The following is a 24206-nucleotide window of genomic DNA, read 5'->3' as shown; positions in this document are numbered from 1 at the left end:
AAGCCTTTTCCACCCAAACACCCTTGCCTCCGTGTTCTGCACGAGGAGTCCCCGGTCAGAATGGAGCACCAACATGTGGGTGGAGGCCAGCTCATGTGTTCTATGGTACATCTCCAAACTGCATCTTCATCGAGATATGAGATGTAAATGGTAAACCCTGGGGAGGTCAAAGGCCTAGCGAAGATGAGATAAAAATTAAGCTAAATATTTCAAACCTTAAACTGAATTTTGAACACACAAAGATTTATCATCACACTTTGTATCTCTGAGACAGAAAACATTCACAGCGATACGAACAGTGCTGGGAGACAAGAATTGACATCCTCTAGGCTCTGTAAACATCAGTCGCTTTATTAAACTTCTGCGCGGTTGGAAGACAGCCCCGTCTCCTTCCACGAGAAGGGGCACGAGTGCAGGCCGGCAGGGAGCCACGGGCTCTCAGTTAGTAGTCTAGCAGAGACACGATTTGCTGGACATTTCTGAGATTTACATTACTTTTTAAAATGAGATAAATAGGTAATACATATGACCCAAGCATAATTGATATAGTCAAAGTACCAGTAATCAAAATACAGTATTCTGCGAGTTCTGTGTTACATAACAAGCACAAGTCACACGATTTTTACAACCAATAAACATGACGCATTTTTCACAAACACTTCAAAGGTGCTTTCAATAAAAATAAACTTTTAATTTTAATGTACACTTACGGCAAGAATGTCTGTATATCTGCCAGTAAAATTGCCAGGTTGGGTATGAATTCTATCCCGGCACTGTGAACACAGTGAAACAAGGTACCTGGGGACCATCCTCAGACAGCTGAGGAAGGCGGCTCTAACGCCTGCCTGGAGGTCTGCCTCCGACGTTCTGGGACCTCAGACCCTGCAGCCAAGCATCTCTGCGGGCAAGGTCGACCCGACAGCTCGCAGGGAAAAGTGACCACTACCCTGTCTGGAAATCTACAGAGAAACACCAACCAAGGAGTTACAGTCTTGTTGGGGCACCTGTTGGTCAACTAAAAACAGCCTGAAATCTAGACGAGTCTGATTACTCAATATCTACCTTATTTTGTCAATTGTGCAATACAATGTGAATTCAAAATTCTTGTTTTAATGTAGCATCCTTGATAAAAAAAAGAAAATCTCACGACGTCAACTCACTGCCCACATTCACATCAGGTGGGTACACACGAGGCCGGGCTCTGTACACCGTTCTGCCACTAGATGGCACTGCCGCGCACATTCCCCGGGAAATTTTAACAAGGGTAACAAATGGTGTTATTTTCTATTTTAGGGCAATTCTTTCCAACTAAGCAGAACACGACTTTTGAGTAAGAAACACACAGCGTGGAACATGTGACTAGAAAGAATCGACGCTGACCTGACCCCCTACCACATGCCACTTCTAGTATGAAGTCTCCTCACGTGTTCAAACAAAGCCCACCCTCTAGCCACGGACCCTTCCTTGAGGATAAACACGGCCCCGCATGGTACACTCATAACAGGCAACGAAATTACGATGCAAAAATCTGCTCCTGAAAGCAAATCAAGGTTTTAAAAATACTTTGTGGCTACTTGGAAATTAATGCTAAAGAAACACGAGTTAGTCTCACGTAGAAAAAGCACTAGACGCAGAGCCTTGCTACTTCACTGTGACACAGTCACTACTGCGGGACCCTCAGGTCCGCCCGCCAGCCGCTGCTTCCCCGGGTCCCCGGGTCCCCAGCAGCTACCGCGCCTTCTTCTGGAGGACCTGGCCGTTGGCCCTGCTCTTGGGTTCCGGCTGTGCAAAGTTCCAATCCACTGGATTGAGAAGCTGCTGCGTCTTCTTATGGGTCCAATACGGATTAAGTACTAGTGTGAGGAGGCTCAGTCCAACGAGGAAGAGGGCGAAGTGAGGCAGGTAGAGGCTGCTGAGCAGGCTGTCCCAGTACCAGAAGCACACCCACCACATGTGGTAGGTCAGAACCATGCGGCAGTGGAACATGTGGATCATCAGCCACTGGTTCAGCTTCCAGAGCACAGAGTCGGACCAGCCAGCCTGCGGGGACAAAGCAAACGCAGGAGTCAGCACACACCTGTCACAACTCACTCTCCGCGTGTCAAAGGTACCGGCGGCCTCATTTCACTGAGCACACCATGTTCAAAACAACAGTCTTCTGGCCAAGGCTCTCTCTCCTTGGGCTTAATTCTGGAAGGAGCCCTCCTCTCCGTAGGGTGCCCGGCCAGCAGGAGGCCTGAGCCTTGCCTCTTGCTCACCTGACCGTCTGCTCTTCTTGATTTTTTGCTCCCCAGAGCAGATTCAATCTTTTTTTTTTTTTTTTTACCTTGAATTCGCAAGTATTGAGTAAATGAGCAACACTTGTTTGGTAAAATCGGAAGACACAGGCAGCCTTGTTAGACCAAGCCCCAGACCTGGGAGGACGATCTCTCAGAGGAGGTGAGTTTGGGGTGAGGTATCTTTACTGGTTAGCTGTTTTTGATACTTTGACCCCAGTAGCCCTTGGAGACAAGCCAGAATGGACTTGCCTTAAAATCATTCCAAATGTACACTAAAACTGGTTTCTAAGAGTTGTAGCTAAAACTGAACAGGGAACTTGAAGATGGCACGCATCAGACAGTGGAAACGAGGGTGGGACCTCATGGCGAGACCTCGTCAGCACCTGGACAGTGGGCACCAGGACACAGTCCAGGGCCAGGACAGTCCAGCACACCTCAGACCAGTGAGCTTCCACACACCAGCCTCTCTCACCTCCTCTCTGCCAAACCCAAGCTGCAGAATCTCCCTCAGCAGTCCATGCCAGGGCACCCCATTCCTGGGATGGGGACACTGTCTCGCATTTGCAGGAAGAAACCCAGTAGTTAGGGAGAGAGGCACAGGAACGCAGGGGCAGCCCCGAGGTCAGGAAGGCGAAGGGTGGGGCTGGTGCATGTCAGGCAGCAGGCCGACCGAGATCCCAGGAAAGGGGACGGGCTTCATCCAGCTACACCTGACCAACCTTGAAGAACCCTTAAGGGGACCCAGCAAACCAACCTCGGAGAGTGACTAAATTTAAAAAAGAAAGAAAGGAATCCTAACCTCCTGATGTCATAAGAATGTCTCCACACAGCTCTGACCAGGAAAAATGAGAATCAATGACTTAGGGACTGCCTTAAAAATGTACATGAAAAATGGACAGAAAACCAAGGAACTGACCTGTTGTTTGAAATACTGTGAACTTGCCCAAAAACAACTTCATAAAACCTTTGAATTGCCTACCATTTTTAGATCACAGACGTCCATGCCCCTGTCTAGTACTAGCGATAATTAAGTTATTTGTAAATAATACCCAAAAGAAACATTCTAACTTTAACTCTTTATTCTGGCACAGTTTTAAATATTACAAATTCCAGTTCTATTAGCTCTCACTAAACCTGGAGGAGAAAACGAATGTGAAGAGAAGTAGAAGCAAGAGAACAGGGCAAGACTGACAGAGCAGCGGGGTGCAGAGGCCCAGGGGTGGACCACAGCTCTGCGGCAAGTGATGTTGAGGCCTTCGCGTGGCCCTCGGGCTCCTGTAGGCAACAGCGCCACACTAGGCCTACAGCCTTCAAGCAACTGCTCTTTCTCACACACGCCACCTTCACACCACTTGGGTGGCTTTTCACAAAGACATCAAGCACTTCGTGTGCCCCAATCCGGGTGCAAATAAAACACTACAAGCCTGTGTTTGGTGCCAACTCAAGGTAGATGGTAAGCACACGCTTCTCGGGGACCCCCCACTGCTGACGTGGATCAACACAGCAGTGAGAGCCCAGGAGGCAGAGCCATACCAGCACAGCTCCCCCAAAGGAGAGGGGGCAGAGACATGGGGGAGCAGAATGTGCACTTGTCATCTGATGGTGTGGTGACGGGAGATTCAAACCAAATGCGAGGAGCCGTGCTGTGACTGTCTCCTCACCTAGAGAATCAGAGGTCAGGAAGGTCTCGGGCGTCTCAAGTCACGTCACAAATGCAGTCAGTGCTCATTGGGGACCGTATACCCCAGTCAGCCTGCCACGGTCCCTGGTGTCCCCTTCCACCCTCAGAAGCGCCCCAGGTTGGGTGACAAGTAGATGTTCACTGCCAGCTGGCCCCAGTCACCAGGTCCAATGGCGGCGATGGAGAGTCCGGAGCCCCGGCCCATGCACACTCTCCATCTCCCCTCCCCCAGACACACCCCCGCAGCACAGGCGACGCCTGGACTAGCGGACCGAAGACAACTGCATCTCCAGCTGCGCTGGGCTCTGCTCCTTCGTGCAGGCTCCTCTGGACCGAGCGACAGTTGTCTCGACAGCTGAACCCCAGCACCGGGCGGGCTCCGAGTCCCCGTGGAACGCAGTCACTGACACGGTGAGGTTTAAGTTCTGCATGCCCTGATGTTATATAAGAGCGAGCCGGAGGTCCACAAGGCAAGGGAGCAAGTAATGCCGGGGTGTTTCACTTCCTTACTCTTGTTATATGCACTTCTCGTGCTTGTGTGAGCGACATCTCTAACGCAGAGGAACCTGAAGGAAGTCCTGACTAAAAAGAGCAGAGTAAGGGCCGGCCCGGTGGCGCAAGCGGTTAAGTGCGCGCGCTCCGCTGCGGCGGCCCGGGGTTCGCTGGTTCGGATCCCGGGCGCGCACCGACGCACTGCTTGGTAAGCCATGCTGTGGCGGCGTCCCATATAAAGTGGAGGAAGATGGGCACGGATGTTAGCCCAGGGCGGTCTTCCTCAGCAAAAAAAAAAAGAGGAGGATTGGTGGATGTTAGCTCAGGGCTGATCTCCTCACCAAAAAAAAAAAAAACAAAAAAAAAGAGCAGAGTATGTTCTCGAATGGGAAAACATGAAAAAGACACTCCATCTCCCCTCCTCGGATCTATCAAGATTTAGTCCAATACATTAGTATTTTTATCAACTTAACAAAGTAATTTGAAAGCTCACCTGGTAGAGTAAATGTGCATGAACAGTCCAGAAAGGTTTGAAGAGCAGGAGGCCTGAACGTGCCTCCCTAAATAATGAAAGATTTAAAGCTTCAGAAAGAAAAGAAGCGGTGCCATTGCAAAAATAGATAATACAAAATGCAGAAATAAGTGAAAACATATGGAAAATTGATATTGGGCGGCATTTCAAATCACTAGTTGAAGGATGGATAATGCAATTACATTAGGACACTTGGCCAGCCCTGGGGTTGGGGGATATCGAGTTGGATCCGACTTCCTATCTCACATAAAAATAATTTTCAAAGGGATTAAATATCAATGTTTAAAGGAAAAAGAAAACCATAAAAGTACTAGGAAAAAACACAGGGACATCGTTTTATAATAATTGTGTGGGAAAGGGCTTTCTAAACATGATGTTAGAATCATGACTCCTGCAAGTAAAAACTGATAGATCTGACTACGTAAACAATGTCTGAATGATAAAAAAAAAAAAGTTAAAAGAATGCATGGCAAAATATGTGACAAAGACTATTTCTGACGTTTTTACAAATAATCCAAAAAAAAAAAAGCCAACCTCCAATAGAAAAAAAAAAATGGGTGAAAGTCAAGAAGTCAAGCACAAGCAAAGCAATTTATAAAACAAATATGAACGTCAAACATGAGAAGGCTCACTAGCGATCAAATATATGAAAATTCAAAATTCACTGTTTTGACTTAGGTTGGCAACAATTAAAAAGCTTGATAATAGCACGTGCATGGTCATCGTTGGGGGGTGCAGGGGGGGGGGGAATCTAACTTTTCCTTACTCCTCTGCGCTCCGTACTATTTACCTTTTTCCCAATAAGTGTAGGTTAACAAAGCAGTTATCATTTAAACATTATTTTCTTATGGAGAAAACATTCATTATAAAAATAGAAAGTTAATAGTACTTTTTAATTTGAACCACAATTTATCTCCGAATTCGGTTGTCACTTGCAGGCTCTCCCTGAGGACCGAGGCAGTGAACTCCTGACCCAGCACCGGCCCTCACCTCCAGGAGCCCGGGAAACCAAGAGAGCCAACGTCACACCATTATCACTGCAGGTGGGTGCCCCTCTCCCACACTGAGCAGTGCACTCTCCTTCCTCACAAAGCTGTCATCACGGTTAGTACCACCACGCGATCAACAGCATGCCTGAATCAAGAGAACAGTACAGGGCCAGCCCTGGTGGCCTAGTGGTTAAGTTCGGCGCGCTGTGGTTTGGTGGCCTGGGTTCAGCTCTCTGGGCGCGGACCCACACCACTTGTCTGCCAATGGCCATGCTGTGGTGGGGGCCCACATACAAAAAGAGGACACTGGCAGCAGATGTTAGCTCAGGGCAAATCTTTGTCAGCAAAAAAAAAAAAAAAAGAGAAGAAAACAAAGAAAGTGCAAACAGTGTTTTGTGTCTTTTAATTTGGAGCAGCATGGCTAAGCCCCTGTGCTTACACGTGTGCACATGACTCATCTACTCCTCACAACACTGCCGATTTCTGACAGGGAGGCACAGACCAGGCTATTAGGTGGCTTGCCTGAGATCACACAGCAGGCAGGGTGGGCTGGGACCCGACCACAGACCCACTGAGGCCTCTGCCGGCGCCCCAGCGCACACAGCTCACTTCTTCCAAAGAAAGCACCACACTCGTAGGTAACCGACTAAGGGCCAGCTGACCGAGTCTCAGTTAACTGACTCTCAGTTAACTAAGGGTCAATGATTCAGTCACCAGATGATCCACTACATGCCCGAAATGGACTCAGCAGAAATGATGAGTAACTTCAAGGACGAATTTAGCCTCCGTATCAAGTAACGTCTGCATTACATATTCACATAATATGGTGTATACTTCCCTCAAGCCACTCATCAAATCGGTAATCATTTGAGACACACGTCCCCATGTCAGCAGCCACGAGCTCCATGCTAGCAGGGGCTGACTGACTGTCCTGGTCTGTTTTCTCTCTCGTTGAAGTAGAACATACATGCAGAAGTGTGCTCCTCTCCAGGACTAGCCATCTACACTCACCCTGACACGAGGGTGACCACTCCCCCGGCTTGAAGAGAACAGATTAGCTCTGCCTGTCTGTGCACCGGATACCAAGAGGACTCACACAGTGTGCACTCTTGTGTGTCTGGCTCCTTTCACTTAACAACGTGTTTGTGGAAACCATCCCAGCTGCTGCCCATCCCTCCACCGTGTGGATGAACCGCAGCCCACATGCTCCTCACTGCTGACGCGTCCCTGGGCAGATTCCAGTCTGGGGCCACATGAACGGGGCAGCAATGGCGTGTTCCAATGAACATGTGGGCATATTCCCGGCAGGTACACACCTACTTCTGGTGAGCGTGTTTTATTCTCCACTGTGACCAAAGTGAAGGACTCAAACATTTATTCAATAAACCAAACAGCCAAGAAAAACAGGCAAAAAGGCAGTGCTAGCTGTCACCATGCTGTGTACCTGAGCAATACCATACCGTGCATCTGTCCCATCAGATTCCAGCTTCCTGTCACCATGCTGTGTACCTGAGCAATACCATACCGTGCATCTGTCCCATCAGATTCCAGCTTCCTGTCACCATGCTGTGTACCTGAGTAATACCATACAATGCATCTGTCCCATCAGATTCCAGCTTCTAGAACCCTCTGTCACCATGCTGTGTACCTGAGCAATACCCCACTGCACATCTGCCCCGACCCAATTCTAGCTTCCAGAACCCTCTGTCACCATGCTGTGTACCTGAGCAATACCCCACTGCGCATCTGCCCCGACCCAATTCCAGCTTCCAGAACCCTCTGTCACCATGCTGTGTACCTGAGCAATACCTCACAGCGCATCTGCCCCCACCCGATTCCAGCTTCCAGAACCCTTTGTCACCATGCTGTGTACCTGAGCAATACCCCACAGCGCATCTGCCCCTACCCGATTCCAGCTTCCAGAACCCTCTGTCACCATGCTGTGTACCTGAGCAATACCCCACGGCGCATCTGCCCCTACCAGATTCCGGCTTCCAGAACCTTCTGTCACCATGCTGTGTACCTGAGCAATACCCCACGGCGCATCTGCCCCTACCAGATTCCAGCTTCCAGAATCCTCTGTCACCATGCTGTGTACTGGAGCACGGCCTCACACATGTCTGCCCCCCACCAGATTCCAGCTTCCAGAGGACAGTCCTTCATCCAAGTTTAGTTCCAAGATGCCAGCCAGTAGCTAGGTGACACAGCTCAATTACTACTCAGAAGAGCATTATCATTTATTGAACTGTACAATTAGACAAAAAAAAATGTTTCTCAACCCCCAAAATTTGTAAGGTTTGAAGTTTTCAACATCAGTTTCCTCATGGGAAAGATTCGCTCTTTGTACTGGCCTAAATGAAACTAAGAGTCTGAAGTCAGCTCAGCGTGCCTTGGGGACACTCCCCACCACCACCTCTCCATCTTGTTCAACTGAACAGGCACCAATGCTAACAAGCTTAGTCTGCATTTCTCTTTGCCATTCCCTCCAAAATTCACAAAACAAAGGAGTCTCTCCATTCTTTTCTTCACTTACTAAAAGTGGTCTTCTTAAGTTATTAATATTCACATCAGAAACAAATTTTTGCTCACAGAGTAATTATATTAAGTTTAGATAACTTAAATCTTGAGAATCGAGCATTCTGTGGTCTCACTCAGGCACTAAAATTTTTATATTCAATGTTACCAAATGCTTTGAGAAAAGCTGGGGTACAGTGACAAAATCTGTGACACAACACATGCAAAGATTACCCTGAACAGCTCTGGACCCCAGTGATTAGTGCGCACAGCATATATATATGCAATAGTAGTGTATATATAAGATCATATATATATAATAGTATATATACATAATAGTATACGTATGTAAATTTACTTTTATTTCATCTCATTTACATTATGGACTAGTCGTCTTGTGCATATTTAGATGTTGGAGTCCTGTGTAATTCATTTATTATTAATTCTAAACAACCTTTCAGAATCAAACTCAAGAAGAAAATGCTAAGAACAAGCACTGTTTCTGAGGCATAAACCTATCTTAAATTAGTGGTAATGTTTTGTCTTGATTTATATCCTTTGGTATCTCATCACATCAGACCTCGATGGTGGGATGACTATTGGATCCTGATGTCCAACTATGCAAGAACCTGGCAGCTTTATTAAAGCTTAAAAGGATTTAAATGTTTTAGGCAGCATTTACTTACAACATTTAGAAGTATGTGAATTAAAACAAGAAATAAAAGTATCCCAACATATTGACTCTAAGCTATGTTAATTTAGGGTCCAATTTGATGGTGGCGTGTGTTGGCTCACAATATAATGAGTGGTGCAATAAGCAAATACGTGGATAACTCTTTTTCCATCCTGCACAAATGGCATCCTAACAGACTTCAGAGGAAACAGAAAAACCCCAAACAAGTCTCTCGCTGGAGGTCACCCCACTGCTGGAGTCTGTCTCCTTCCTTAGGGTGCTGAGGACTCGAGGAGGCTGGCCTCAGCACCACACCTAAGGAAGAAGAGCTTCTGGAGACACCCACAGCCCTGCTCCTCCTACTCGGAGTCGGCGGGCCCTGCAGGAGGCGCTGTCCCCACGCCTGGCCCCAGGAGGAGCACAGACAAGAGTCTGGAAAAATGCACGTGGAGCTATTCAACCCCGATCACCCCTGAGGACTGGAAAGAGAGACAGGAAACATTTTCATTTCTTTTTTCTAAAAAGCTTCCTACAAAAGTTCAAGATAACTAACAATCTATTTCCTCAAAACACATGAATCACAGCCCGAGCACATCCATATTGTGGGTGCTGGTCTAGGTCACTGTCAACCACGGCTGTTTAGCACACCGAAGTGGGCGGGCTCCCCTGCTTTCCCTTCAGAATTATTATTTTCTGCCACAGCCATGCTATTGTCAAAGCCTACTGCTCTCACGTGTAAGAGGAACAGACAAGACAGGGAAGCCGGGCCACAGCCCGCCTCTCAGCACACACTCCACTCCACACAGACTCCAACAACACTGCGTCTCTGCTCACAGCTGAGAACAAAGGGAACTCAGCCCCTGCCCTCCGTCCTCAGGAAGCCTCCGCCGTTGTGAGGGATACCCAGAGGAGAGCACCGAAAGAGCGTGTGGCATGGGCAGTCCACGAGATGCACACAAGATGCCGACGGGCTCCCAAGTCACAGCATCTTCTCTAAAGTGACCCTCACCTAGACCAGCAGCTTCAGCCGTCACTCAGAGCTCGACGGGGTTAAACAACACGTTCCCAGCCTCCTTCCCAAATCCCTCCCGCTCCAGGACCTCACACCCCACATCCGTGATGGCGTCTAGGGTTGCTGGGAGGCCTTTTACGGGTGACGACTGAGCCAGCTCGCCCTTGTTCATCGGCCAGGACTCACATCACCTTCGCCCTGCTCCTCCAGGGCCACATGGGCCTCGCTGCTCTCAGCACAAATCTGTCCCTGTGCTCACACGTCCTATCTGGCATCAGACGGGGGCACCCCTGGGGACAGCAGGAACGCTTCTCTTTGACCTGCCAGGTCCTAGCACAGTACCTGACACACGACTAGTGTTGCAGTTAGAGTCGACAGAGGTTTGCTCTGGGTGAAGAGTCGGCACCATTTATATGGGGAATTCACTTCTGATATACTTACACCATCTATCCAACTGCACCCTGAAGGCAGGAATATATTTATACTTATCTGTTTCCTCCCAAAGCTCACACAGTGTTTTGCACAACAGAAGCACTCAATATATGACCCATTGTGGTGACCGCATTAAGTACAACAACAAAAGCAGTATTTCAAGTTTCATATAAAATGGGGACAATGTGTCACAAAAAATGGCAAGAATCTGTGCTAAAAAATAATTTTAAAGAGTTTAACATGAAGAACACTTTGACATCAAAATGAGAATCAAGATTGTATACAGAAGACATACATTTAAAAAAAATACACTTTTAAAAACAAAAAGGAAACAACTAATAATGCTGGTCCCAACACTTCTAATCACTAGTAAAACCTATCCAAAAACAAAAAATAAAAATGCAAACATGATGAGTGACAGACATCAGCAAGACGGCAGGGCAGGAAGCCTGGATCCTCTTCTCCCACAAACACACTGATTCAGCAACAATTCACATACAAATTCCCTTTGTGCAAAATCAGAAACTAATCGAAAGGCTCCTGCACCAAGGAGAGTGTGCAGCCAGACTCCCTGAAGCTGGTGGGGAGATCTGCAGCACTCTCTGGCCGAGTCTCTGCACCAGTGCAGCACCATAGGATCTGGAACAGAACTCCCAGCTCCCAGCTCCACACAGAAGAGGGAGGCACTGGTTTACGTGTCCAGCACCCCAACTTTCTGAGGGGCTCCCAGAGGACTGGCTTCTGTCTTGGCAGTCCTGGAGCTCTGACGGGTCAGACAGAGTCTAGCTGACGGAGGGAGAATGGAGGTAGTGGCTCGGGCTGGTGGACACCACAGCTCCTGCCCCCATCCCTGCTCAGCATACAGTGAGCAGAAAAAAGCCACAGCGGCCTGCTTTTCCCTGGGGATCCAAAAGTTGACAGAGACCTCCAGAATCTCTGGCTGGGTTGACTGGTGAGATCTTCTCCTGTGCAAGGTCAGTCGGTGAAGACTGGGAGGGGTGTCAGCTTTGTCTAATGCAGGGCACCAACACAGAGTCAAGGTAAATGAAGAATCAGGCAAAGACATTCCAAGAAAGGAACAAAATAAATCTCTAGAAACAGATCCTAATGAAATAAAATTACATGATTTACCCGATAGACAGTTAAAAATAACTGTCATAAAGATGCTCATTGAAGTCAAGAGTACAAAGCATGAACAAAGTGAGAATTTCAATAGAGAGACAAAAAAAGTGAAAAAAGTACCAAACGGAATTCAAGGAGCTGAAGAACACAATAACTGAACTGAAAAATTCACTACAAAGGGTCACCAAAGTGAGCTACAGATTCAGTGCAATCCCTATCAAAATCCCTACAGCACTTTTTACAGAAATAGAAAAAACAATTCTAAAATTCATATGAAACCACAAAAGACCACAAATAGCCAAAGCAATCTCGAGAAACAAGAACAAAGCTGGAGGCATCACTTCCTGATTTCAAACTGTATCACAAAGCTAGAGTAGTCAAAACAGTGTGGTACTGACACAGAGAGACATATAGACCAATGGGACGGAACTGAGGGCCCAGAAGCACACCCACGCACAACCGATCTTCAACAAGGGTGCGAAGAATACAGGGTAGGGAAAGGACAGTCTCTTCAATTAATGGCACTGGGAAAACTGGATGTCTGCATGCAAAGAATAAAACCGAACCCTTATCTTATGCCACACACAAAAATCAATCAGAATGGACTGAAGGCTTAAATGTAAGACCCAAAACTATAAAAAACCAAGCAGAAAACAGGGGAAAAGCCTCACGGTATTGGATTTGGCAATGATTTCACAGACATGACGCCAAGAACACAGGCAACAGAAATAAAAACAAACAACTGACACAACATCAAAGCAAAAAGCTTCTGCACAGGAAAGGAAACAACAGAATGAAAGGCAACCTATAACACGGGAGAAAATATCTGCAGACCATCCATCTAACAAGAGACTATCTCCAACACACATGAAGAACAACAACTCAATAGTCAAAAAACAAACAAGCTGATTAAAAAATGGGCTACGGACTTGAATAGACAGTTTTCTAAAGAAGACATACAAACAGCCAACAGATATATGAAAAGATGTTTACTGTCACTAGTCATTAGGGAAATGCAAGTCAAAAGCACAATGAGCTCTCACCTCACACCTGTCAGAATGCCTAGTACCAAAAAAACACAAGATGATAAGTGTTGGCGAGGATGGGGAGAAACTGGAATCCCTGCACACAGTTGGTGAGAACACAACAGTGCAGCCGCTATGGAAAAGAGTATGCAGGTTTTACTTTCTAACAACAGAACTACCATATGATCCAGTAATCCCATTTCTGGGTATTCATCCAAAAGAACTGACATCAGGATCTTGAAGAATTATTAGCACTCCCATGTTCACTGCAGCACTATTTACAACAGCTAAGATGTATAAACTACCTAAGTGTCCAGAGACAGCTGAATGGACAAAGAAAATGTGGTGTATACCAATCACGGAAAACTATTCAGCCCGAACAAAGGAGGAAATTCTTCAATATGCAACAACACATGAACCTTGGGGACGTTATGCCAGGTGAAATAAGTGTGGGACGGTGGTTGCCAGGGGCCAGAGGGAGAGGGAAACAGTGGGTTACTAATCACGGAGACAAGACAAACAAGTCCCAGAGCCTGCTGGACAATGTTATACCTACAGTTAGCAAGGCTGTATTGTACACTCAAAAATATCTAAAGAGGGTAGGTCTCACGTTAAGCATAAAATAACATCACATGAAATACAGTTTTTAAAAGATTTGTATGTAGACATATATTACTTCAATTTTTAAAAAAAGCACTTAAAAAAAAGAAAAAATCACATCACAAATACTATCTATTGGGTCTTAAGATCCACTGAGTCTTCTTTTGTTAGGGAGCTGGAAGCCTGAAAGGTTTGTTTAAAATTAATGAAACGGAATTCAACCAAAACGAGCTTATGACTGATTTTGTGTGCTATAATTTAGTGTGCTGATGATCGTACAGCACGGTCAACAATGAACCAGGAGCACAGGCATCTATGGTAAGGTGCTCGTCTCAGCTCTTCAGCTCCTGCGCAGAGTGCAGGAGCTGCAGACCGACCCTCATCTTACAGGAAACACTCACCTTCAAGAGCATCCAGGAAATGCAGGTGAAGGGGGTGCTCATCTCCAGGAGCAACGTGGTCATGGCTAGATAGTGGCCGGCTTCGAGATTGACCACTGAGCCAAGAAATCCAAGGAAGGCAAAGAGGTGGTGGACAACTAAGAACAAGTCGAAGGTCCGGAAGAACAAGTTGGACAGGTGAACGGCTACATTTTCAAAGAAGAAGAATCCAGTTGCCGTTGCCACGTGAAACCAGCACCACTTCTGCTGGCCACGCGCTTTATCAGCTTGAAGTACAGGGTCCACCAGCAACGCCCACAGACCCGCAGTCGTGCTCTGAACACCAAAGACGGCGCGAGTGGCCGCCAGGTTCCAGAAGACCTTCTCTTTGGCCATCAGAGAGCGGTAGGTGGCGTTCAGGGAGGACGACAGCTGGTGGCAGACCACAAAGACGCCCAGGTAAAAGACAAAGCCTGCGACAGCCAGCGTTGAGCGAATCTTCCACGACGCGTAGTCCAGGTCAAAGATGCTCTCAGATGTCCCTCCATCACTCTCGAGATTCATGGTCCTAAATTTTCTATCAAATGCGTCCCGGGGCCAACACAGGGCACTGGGGCCCCACACTGCGTCTTGTCCAAGAAAATGAAGTCAGTGCAATGGTCTCTAGGATCCTCATGTATCCGTCTTCAATCTGAAGAAAGAAGAGGTAATTCACTTCACGTTGACTAAACAGAAGCTAGGACACAACATTACTCCGGTACCACAAAAACAGAATAAAAAATATTTTAAAAAATTCTTTATCTTATTCTTATGCATGTTTGACGATATATAAACTCAGCAGGAAAATATCCACTGGCAGTATGGGAGAACAAAAGAAAATAAAATTAAAGCTGGAGAGATCAGCCATGAACAGGAGGCAGGAACACTGCTAACAGGAACACACAGTCCTAGACTCTTCCTACAGATACGCCACAAGCCAGGCTCCAGCCTTCACCAGGTCTGTTAGTCAGTCACACAATTCAGAGTCCACAGGATAAAACACACTGAGATAATTACACCAGAAGACACTTTGTTAAAGCATTTTACTTCTAGAGCCCCAGACAAGAACATTGCCCCAGCGCTACACAATCTCTGTGGCAAAGCTGTCTATGAACGTTACCACATTTCAACCACAGTCCACAGAACACAGACACGGGGCTGGGCACGCCTGAGTTCAAATCCCTGCTGTACCACGTCCTGGCTTCGGACTCCACTGCGGCTCAGCTCACATAGAAAGCACTGCTGTGGGACTAGAGGAGGCGATGGATGCAAAGGAACTAAAGCAATGTCTAGGTATTCATATGTTTTATATTACCATTATCACCACTTACTGCCATTCAGACGCCTTTACAAACAGTAGGAAAAAATCAGTCCTCAGTTCTAGTCTGTTAACTTGCAAACAGTGCAAGCTCTCTGTCCTCAGTGTCCCACCTGATTGACAGGATCCAGCGCACTGGATTAGACCTGAGAAGGGTGAGGCCATGCGTGCCCCGCCGTGCCCACCTTCAGACAAGGAGGACAGACCCCATGAGTCACTCAAGGGCTCGTTTGTCAGATGCACTGAGCTCCTTTCCCCCACCAGCTCCAAACAGCTCTCACTAGCCTATGGCAAGGCCCTGCCGAAGGAAACCCATTTCCCACCCTGGACTAGATCATCTTAATGGCACTCTCTAGCTCTCAGATTCAAGGTGGTAATTCTTCTAATTCTAACCATGAAAAAAATCCCCTAAACTAAGTACAGAAACGATGACTTAACCAAGGGTCATGGGTATAGTTTATCATTTATCAGTACCCTGTTTCAAAAATTCATTTCTCTTACTAATGGTGGTTGCCTACAGGCAGGGAAAATATTGTGAGCATATTTACCTATTCAAGAAATAAGTTCAATTAAAGTAAGTCAGTAACTTTTCTCTGCAACAATGTACAACGTTGTCATTCTTTCATTGCCCTTTTTACATTTCTGCTATTCACAACCAACCCATTTCTTATTCTAATTTAGGCTTGACAAAACTTGGAGGTCATGTAAAATAGGTTTCAAGTTTTATTTCCAATATACTTAAGAACTTCCCTTCCTGTCATGTGCTTGTTTCACACTAGTTAGCACTACAGAACGCAGTGGAGTTACCTCCACAAGGTCATAAAATTTACCCGTGCTCCCAGTGTCCACGTGCATCCATGTTAAAGCCTGAACTCGAAGCCCCTTGGGATCCGACCCGTCCACCTCCTCAGGGTCAGCTCTCACCACCCCTCAGCTCACTCCATGCTGCAGCACAGCCTCCCCCACCTCTGGGCCTCTGCTCCCGTGGGCCCTCCACCTACAGGAGTCCTTCCTCACCCCGACCCACGTGTTAGCCCCTTTGACGCTTGGGTCCTGGATTCAACGTCACTCTCTCCAGAGATCCTCCCAGACCAGAGGATGTGCCACCAGCGAGGTCAGGTACGATTGCTACCTGCTCATACTGCACCCTGCTTTCTCCATCATAGTCTCTAAGAACACGCTCCAGCTGCTAATTAATCCTGACCTCCACTGGACCAGCAGCTCTCTGACAGGCAGCCGTCCATCACCATCACCGTACCCCAACACTTGACGCAGGGCCTGGCGCAGAGGAGACGCTCAGGACACACTTCACAGAAGTGGTTGTTTGCTCTCTGTTTCTCAGTTAAATCTCCAGCTCTAAACGGGCTAGCTCTGTGTGAACAGGAATCTGTCAGGCGAGACAAGAATTTCCCCCCGTTTCTACCTAGAATTCTCACAGCTCCTGTGGTTTCGCTCCCGCTGCATGTTCTGCACACAGGAGTGCTCTGACCCGAGGAGCTGCTCTGACCATGACATGGACGGGTTCTCTGCGCGAGTCATGCCAAGACTCCAGTTTACTTACACATCTCAAAGCACAATGAAGAATCAGTCTGCACACAGATCAAGTTTAACACGAGATTAGGGCTGGCAAGAGCACTTGCGTTGAGTAGCTATGAGTGCAGCTGTGTTCATTTTTTTCTGTGCATTATGATGTTCTGACATCTTAAAAAACTCTTCCTGGCTGGGAGAGCCTGCCCCTCCCAGCTGGCCAGTCCTCAGGGACAGCAGAGCAGGAGTGCACCTTTGATACGCCCACCAACCACCCAGAGCCAGGCCTTCTCCATCTGCCCTGCACCCGGGAGGCGAGATTCCTCTGCCTTCAACTAGGACCATGCCTTTTGCCCAAAGCCCAAGGAAATCATTCAAACCAGCCAGTCCTAAGTGTTTACTCCACCCTACCTGACTTTCCTGTGGAAACCCCAGGAAAGGCCATGGCCTAATTCTTCCCCTCCCTCCTGTCTTCTGTCTCCCAACGGCCCCCCCCCCGCCCCACCTGGGTGCTTCCTCATGCGGCCCAGTGTGGTCCTGGCTCTGGGATGGTGAGCACAACAAACTGTTTTTTCCTGAGCCTCTCCTGTGTCTCCTCTTGCGGTCTACCTGACTGACTGTCTCATAAAAGAATCCAAAACAATCTAGCTCGGCAGCAAGTCACCTTCTAACCCCACAGGGTGGGGCAGTATGGAGTTTACAGGTGCAGACCAACTAGTGAAGTTAACGCTGGGAAGGGAGACAGATCTTCAGTGCCGGGTAAAAAGGAAGCCTCACTATCAAGAACTTAATGATAACCCATCACAAGGGTTGCCCTGCACAAAACTGTAAACTCTGCTAAATACGAGCTCCTCCTAAAATTTCTTCCTGTATTCTTCGGCAAGTCAGTCATGAGATCCGGGTTACAGTTCCCATTTCCCACGATTGCATCACCATGCTCTCGGCCAAGCCACCCAACTTCTGAGGAACCTTTGCTTGAAATGGGAGGGTCCCCGTGACTCTGCAAAGCTCTGACTAAAGCAACGACTCAAGTTCACCCCCATGGAAGTGGTTAGCGCAGGTGCTATCCCAGGAGGGTCCGGGTCGGGCTGTGAGGGCCTCCAGGGCACTAGGACCAAACAATCAAGAACAGTCAGGCTTAGTGGGTTCTGATCTTGGTTCAGCTATTGAGGAGCTAAGCAAAAGGAACTAGAGAAGCTGAAACTGTGGTCCAGTTCCTTAACCACATTGGACCCAGGGTCTGACTATGGGAATAAAAAATTCACGTCAATACAAGAGCGCAGCATATTCGTTACTAATATGAAGCATCTACCATGTGCCAGGCACATTCAACTAGGTCACTTAATCTTTCTAAATAGGTAATAGTATGTTTCCAATTTACATAAAAGAGCCCAGGCTGTTATTGGCTTCAAATCCGACTGGACCCTGATGGGGAGGACCTCAGACTTCTGGCCCTGGGACACATTAAATCCCCTGCAGAGCTTTGTTGTTGTTTTTGTTTCATATCTATGGAGTACGCCCACACCTGGGCCCACCCCTAGAGAATCTGACTTCATTGCCCTGGAGTGGCTGCCAGGCTGGGGTATCTTTTAGGTGCCTAGGTGCCCTAGGGCAGATGCAAAACCATTGACCTGGCATGGTCTCCAGTCCTCTCCTGGTTGTCAAATCCTATGGCTCTGAGGTGGGATGGCTTAGTGTCTTCCTTCTTCCAAACCAGGCTAGTACTACTGAAAGACAGCATGGAAGGGTCTTCCTGCGTGCTTTAGGTGGTTTTAAATGTGAGCTAGATACATTATCCTGGAGAGAAACCCTGAAAATGCACCGCCATGAATCCCTCCTTCTCCTCCAACGTCCCTGCTCCCCATCAAGCAGCACAAGGAGAAGTGGGGTCCTGAGGGGTGGAGCGGAGGTCTGGGAGGGGAAGGCCTAAGTGTGCCTCCAGGGTTGAGCCGTGGATGGCCCGGATGAGGGAAAATGGAAAAGCGGAGGCTACAAGACCAGGAGCCACTCACCAGTTGGGAAGAGGCTAGAACACGGACCCCAGTTCCCGGCTCTGCATGTTTCTGAACCACGTGCCTGACTGCCTGACAGTGAGACGACTTGAGAGGAGGATGGGAGGCAAAGGTGCAGCGATGAGGCGCAAGTAAAAAGGGCCCATGAGGGCGGGCAAGGGATGGTGCAAGCACTCCAGGTGGGTAACAGGAAACTGGCTCCAAGGACCCAGACATCCAGAAAAAACACTGTCCTTTCACACCTATCCCACAGAAAAACCTGAGACTGGCTTCCAGGTCCTCAAGCCTCCTAGACAACCTTTCTGAAGAAGAGCTAACGTGTCATAGGTAAAGAAGGAACTGCAGACAGGCTAAGGTCGACACTGAAACAAAGAAACAGGAGACGCAGGGCTGAGTCTGGGCAAACCCTCTCAGCAGTCACAGGGCTGGTGTCAATTAGAGAAATGGAAGCAACTCACTATAAAAACCCAGTACCTGTTCCCCTTCAAATCCCATAACCACTCCCCCGCCTGATCCTTGCTCAAAACCTCTTCATTACACCTGTTCCCACACGGCTACGTGCACAGCATTTCCGGGTACGCTGGGGCTAGGCCGGTCTAACCTGCCACCCTGGGTTTCTCGGGGTGTGGTTAGCACCAATCAGCATCCCCGCTCAGGAATGCATGAATGAGGTGAACCACCAGGAGGGAACAAGGCCAGGTCCTGGGTTGCGGGCATCTGCAGGGACCCAGTCCGGGCAGCCAGGCAGCCTTCCCTGGAACCCCACAGAGGCAATGCTGCCGCTCCATGACGTCACAGCGTTACCTGAACCCACACCACACAGGAACGGCTACAGCGCTAAGGCTCACCCTTTGTGCCAGTCCACATCCCACAGCAGGACAGCCAGGCCCCGTTCTGGAAAGGCAGTGCAAACGTGGGTTGGGGGGAGCTCCAGTTCTCCTTCTGCCTCTCGCTGGCCTGCTCACCCTGACCACATCCCTCTTACCTTAGATGGGACACTGGGGTCACTGCCGTGCCACTGCCTTGTGCCTGCCTCTCCTCAAGCCCAACTTAAGGGCTTCCTCACGTTGCCTGAAGCCTAAATGCAAGTCTCTGCTCCTTTCCCTCCGTACAACCGGAGGCCGATAGCACGGACTCATCCTGTTCTTTCAATCCAGAAGGCTTCGAAGCCCATGCACAACAGCCCTTCATCTCAGCGGTCCAGGAACTGCAGCCAGGAGGAAAGCGACTCCTGCAGGGGCCCAAAGTCTCATCTCTGACTCTTTGCAAGCCTTCATATTTTTGGGGAAAAATCCATCTACAAACCTCATCTTGTTCTTTCCTTTATAAGATTTGGTGGTTTATGCTGTTCTACTGCACTGGACCAGGCATTTTAAAAACATTAACAAGAGTGTTAGCTCCAGTGCTGCAGTGGGACCAGGCTGCCATGTCTCCAGGATGGGACTCAGTGGTGCCCAGGACCCTTTCAGCTCTGCCTGACATGCATCTATGAGTTCCTTCTGTTCACTGGGGGCTCAACTGCTCCAGAGACCAGCATTTTTGTGTTTGGATAAGATAAAGGATCCAAAACTTGGAAATGAAGTCAAAAGAGGAAAAAAGCTCGCATGCTTTTTTATGTCATGCTGCATTACTGCTTAACAGCCCCCTGTGGATCACTTGACTTTCTAGGGCAGATAACTGGGAGTTACTCTTTACCAGGGATAGGGGCCCAGGCTTTCACCCTCTGTGAAGTTCAAGGTTAACCTATACAACACTGATAAGGAGCAATAATTTTCCTTGCCACCCGGGAGAAGAGAGAATCCAAAAGGCTGTGGTTTCATTGCAAGGCAGAATGTTCCCCAATGTCGTATCTAACCTACAACCTATCTTATCTCCGCATTCTTTTCACAGCTCTCTTTTGAACGGCTTTGTCATCCTGCTGGGTCCTTCACCAAGGAGTTAAATGTAACCTCGGGAGTGCTCACTGCTTGCATGAAAATTATGTTCTTCATATTTTGAGAATTATACTTTGACAGCTTGCAAAAACGTTTTTTTCCAAAATCAAAAGAAATACAGGCTCAAGGAGCAAAATTCAGAAAATACAAACAAGCATAAACACACAGAAGCAAACCCGGTAATCCTCCCGTGAGCTCTAAGCACTATTACCACGCTGGGTGTCTGCGGTCACTCGTTTTACTAAATATAAACTGACTTTTGCATGAAAAGGGACGCAGGCATCCGCGGCCGCTCCTTCCTCCCGCGGTCCAGGCCTGCGTCTCCCGGTGCATCCTCCCCCCCTCCCCGAGGTCCCCGTGCCCCGACCCGCAGAGGGTGCCCGCCGTCCCCCGAGCTGCAGGGGCCTGTCCCCGCGGCCCTCATCTCAGGGCTCGGGCCCCGGGGGGACCCCGCGGCCCGCACAGTCCGGGGGAGGCGGGGCGGCCCGGCCGGCGGCTCCCTGCTGCCCGGGCGGAGGGCGCCCGTCCCCGTCCCTGCCTCTCTGCCTCCCACCCCGGGCCCCGTCCCCCCGGCCCCGGCCCCGAGGCTCACAGTCAGCCGGGGTCCACGCCGCGGGCGTCGCACACACACCGCCCGCGCCCGGCGCTCGCCGGGGCGCACGGGGCGGGACCGGAGGCCCGGCAGGACCGCGGACCCCGCCCCCGCCAGACGCTCGCGCCCCGCCCGGCAGTCGCCCACGCATGGCTGCCGCCACGGCCCGGCCCCTCACCCCTCACCCCCTCACCCCTCACCCCTCACCCCAGCCCGCGTCCGCCCAGCCCTCACCCACCGCACGTCAGGGGCCACGACCCCGCCGCAAACGCCGCCGCGCATGCGCACCTTCGGTGGGCGGGGCCTGCGCGCGGCCGCCGGGCGGGACCACGGGCGCGGGGGTGAAGGCGCGCGGGCGGAACCACCGGCGGCGGGTGCGGTGCTGCGGGCGGGACGGCGGCGCCCAGCAGGAGGGAAGCGGGGCGGGGTGTCCGCGGACCCCGAGGTCTGCCGCTTCAACCCCGCCCCTCCGGCCCTCTGCGAAGAGCGCCGGCCCGGGACGCACACGTCACACCCCAGCTGACCCCTGGAGAATACCAGGCTGTGCAAGGAAGGGGTCGTCTGAGCGGACCCCAGAGTCCTAGGGGTCCTGGGGCCCGCAAAGCCTCTGTGGCCACCGACCCCAGCAAGGGCCCGAGCCCCGCGGAGACGACCCCACGGAGATCTTATGGAGTCCCCATTGAGACCCCATGGAGCCCCCAGTGAGACCCCATGGAGCCCCTGTGGAGCCCCCAATGAGCCCCCACTGAGCTCCCAATGAGATCCCACGGAGCCCCCAGTGAGTCCCCTTGGAGCTCCCAATGAGACCCCAGGGGTCCCCCCTAGAGCCCCCACTGAAACCCCACAGAGGACCAATGAAGATCAATGAGATCCCAGGGAGGACCCAAGGGGCCCCTGCTAAGACCCCACAGAAGCGCACGGACGCCCAGCCTGTGAAGGCCCAGCTGCAGGCCGGGCTGCCCCAGCCCCTCGCAGTGACCGATCACGGTGACTCAGCTCTCCGAACCCGAGCCCCTTGTAAAAATAAGATAGGTCGCCAAGGCTGTGGAAATGCGGAGTGTCGAATGTATAGTTTCACTTCCCAAACTACCCTGGGCCTTAGGCAAATGACCTAACTTCTCCCACCCCCGGTTTCTAGGTTCTGGTTCTGCAAAGCCAGTAAATCTTTCCGACCCAGCTGTCAGCAGGCTGTCAGTCCTAATGGGGTAAAGCTCCCTGAACACCGCAAAATGATGGAGAGACAGCAGTTACTAATATTTCCTGGGGAGTCCTTCTCTCTCAAGCAGTCCCTTTAATCTTCCCAGGACCCTGGAAAAGGAGGTTAAACACATTTGTACTGGGGTATGGCTTTCAGAGCACTTCAGGGTGGGTGGTCTCATTTTGTATTCAACGCAGTCAGCCCACCCTGCTCCCCTAGCCCTCAGGATCTGCATCTGTAAGATGGAAAATATCCAGTACCACTCAGTACTGCGGAGAGAACTAGATGTTATGACCTGGAACGGCAGCTGGCATTGTATTAGCATTCAGCACACGTTACTGAATAAACAAAGTAATTGTGAGATCATGCCTGTGAATCAGCTTCGTGAACGGTGAACTGGGTTTCAGGAGTGAGGTGGTGTTGTGTGCACATTCCGGATGAGGAGGCCTCTGGAGTGGGAGCATTCTGTGGAAGGACCTGTCCATGGGCTGGCCCATAGAAGATGGAGCCGAGTCACCTAGAACTGGGGGTTCTGTTTTTGAGCGTAGATCGCTAGGCTTTGGAGAGCCAGGAACAACCTCGCCTTGCGTGAAGAATGTGGCTTTGAAGTCAGATGGGCCTGGGCTCCAGAGCCACCAGCCGTGAGAAGTTGGGGTGCATCTGCTTGACTTCCGCGGTGCGGCCTCAGTTGTGAAATGTGGAAGCACCACCTGGCAGGGTGCTCTGAGATTTCCTGGGGTGCTCACCCATTGGGGTTGTGAGAGATCAAAATTGGCCACCCTGAAATATAGCTCTTTACCTTGATTATTTTCTCTGACGGACATTTGACCTCCCCCAAACTGCCTAAAGAATTTAACATAGAAGACCTGTTCCAGGAAGGAGTTACTATCACACAATGGCTGTAATATAATGCAAAATAGATGTTACAATAGGAAAGGCACCAACAAGCCCCTCTTATCAAAAATTCTGTCTCTCCCAGGCCACATTCTCTAGGTGGCCCTGCAAGGAGTTGCCAGTCAAACATTTAAATTTATAAGGGAAATCTCCATTTGTAAAGGTATCTCCCTCTCTGTGCTGGGGGGAAGAGGGGATGGCCTCTCTAGAAACTTATCAGTGTGGAGGACAAGGCCTTAATTCTGCGTACCCTTGATTACTGTAATTTCTGTCTCCCTTCTGTCTCTCTCCCCACCCCCAACATCCTCCTTTGTCTTTAGCTGAAGATGGTATTTAAGACAAGAATCGCCGCTATTGTGTTGAGAAACTCAGTTTCTCTGGTTTTCTCCCATGTATACATGTTATTAAACTTGGTATTATTTTCTCCTGCTAACCTGTCTTTTAATTATTTTGCCAGCCATAAGAACCTTAAGGGAAAGTGTGGAGGGGAATTCTCCCTTTTCCCTGACAGGGTGCAGATGCCCCGCTGGCCTGGGACTGCTCATACGTCACCACACAGCAGAGCCCTGTCCCAAGAATCTCACCCGAAGCCTTTTCTTTTCTGTGCTTGTCACCACTGGACGTTTTGTATTTTATGGGTTTGTTCTAGTGATGTGTTCATTTTCTGTGTCTTCTGACTATAATGTCAGCTGCGTGAGAACAGGTCTTGGCCTTGTTCAGTCTTTCATCCCCAGCACTTGGAAAAGTACCTGGCACATATTGGTGACCAATACGTGTGTGTTAAGAGAACAAATGAGGTAACCAATGAAAAGCATCTGAACTGAAGTAATCTTTATCCACCCTGCCGGTACCACCCCTGGGCCGACTCTATGAGAGGCACTCAGAAATGTACTGAATTGAATTAAAAATATGATGGACCCTGTGACACAAGCTTTTGTTCCGTTGTTTTCCCTTTGCTGTG

General features: G+C 49.4%; 1 protein-coding gene across 3 annotated transcripts; it reads right to left on the bottom strand.

Moving 5' to 3' along the window:
* Nucleotides 1-331: 331 nt before the first annotated feature.
* CLN8 (CLN8 transmembrane ER and ERGIC protein) lies at nt 332-21461 on the bottom strand. 3 transcript variants are annotated; one of them, XM_058524896.1, is made up of 3 exons: nt 21392-21461; nt 13753-14422; nt 332-2040 (listed from the first exon to the last, which is right to left on the bottom strand). In XM_058524896.1, the coding sequence occupies exons 2-3, from the start codon at nt 14293-14295 to the stop codon at nt 1729-1731; spliced, it is 855 nt and encodes a 284-aa protein (XP_058380879.1). In that variant the 5' UTR covers nt 14296-14422; nt 21392-21461; the 3' UTR covers nt 332-1728. The 3 variants fall into 3 exon arrangements, with proteins under 3 accessions (XP_058380879.1, XP_058380878.1, XP_058380877.1); XM_058524895.1 differs by lacking the exon at nt 21392-21461 and adding an exon at nt 21154-21217; XM_058524894.1 differs by lacking the exon at nt 21392-21461 and adding an exon at nt 19613-20845.
* Between the last annotated feature and the right edge of the window lie 2745 nt (nt 21462-24206).

Source organism: Diceros bicornis, chromosome 29, assembly GCF_020826845.1.
Source record: "Diceros bicornis minor isolate mBicDic1 chromosome 29, mDicBic1.mat.cur, whole genome shotgun sequence".
In the NCBI taxonomy this organism is placed as follows: Eukaryota; Metazoa; Chordata; class Mammalia; order Perissodactyla; family Rhinocerotidae; genus Diceros; species Diceros bicornis.
Note: the sequence above shows the minus strand (reverse complement) of the source record. Positions and strands in the feature narration are given on the sequence as shown.

Excerpts from the sequence above, each read along its gene's own strand:
- CLN8 (XM_058524896.1), bottom strand. The coding sequence starts at position 14,295 with ATGAATCTCGAGAGTGATGGAGGGACATCTGAGAGCATCTTTGACCTG. Across the intron at positions 2,041-13,752 it reads TTTCCTGGATGCTCTTGAAG|GCTGGCTGGTCCGACTCTGT; the intron begins GTGAGTGTTTCC and ends TTGTCCCCGCAG.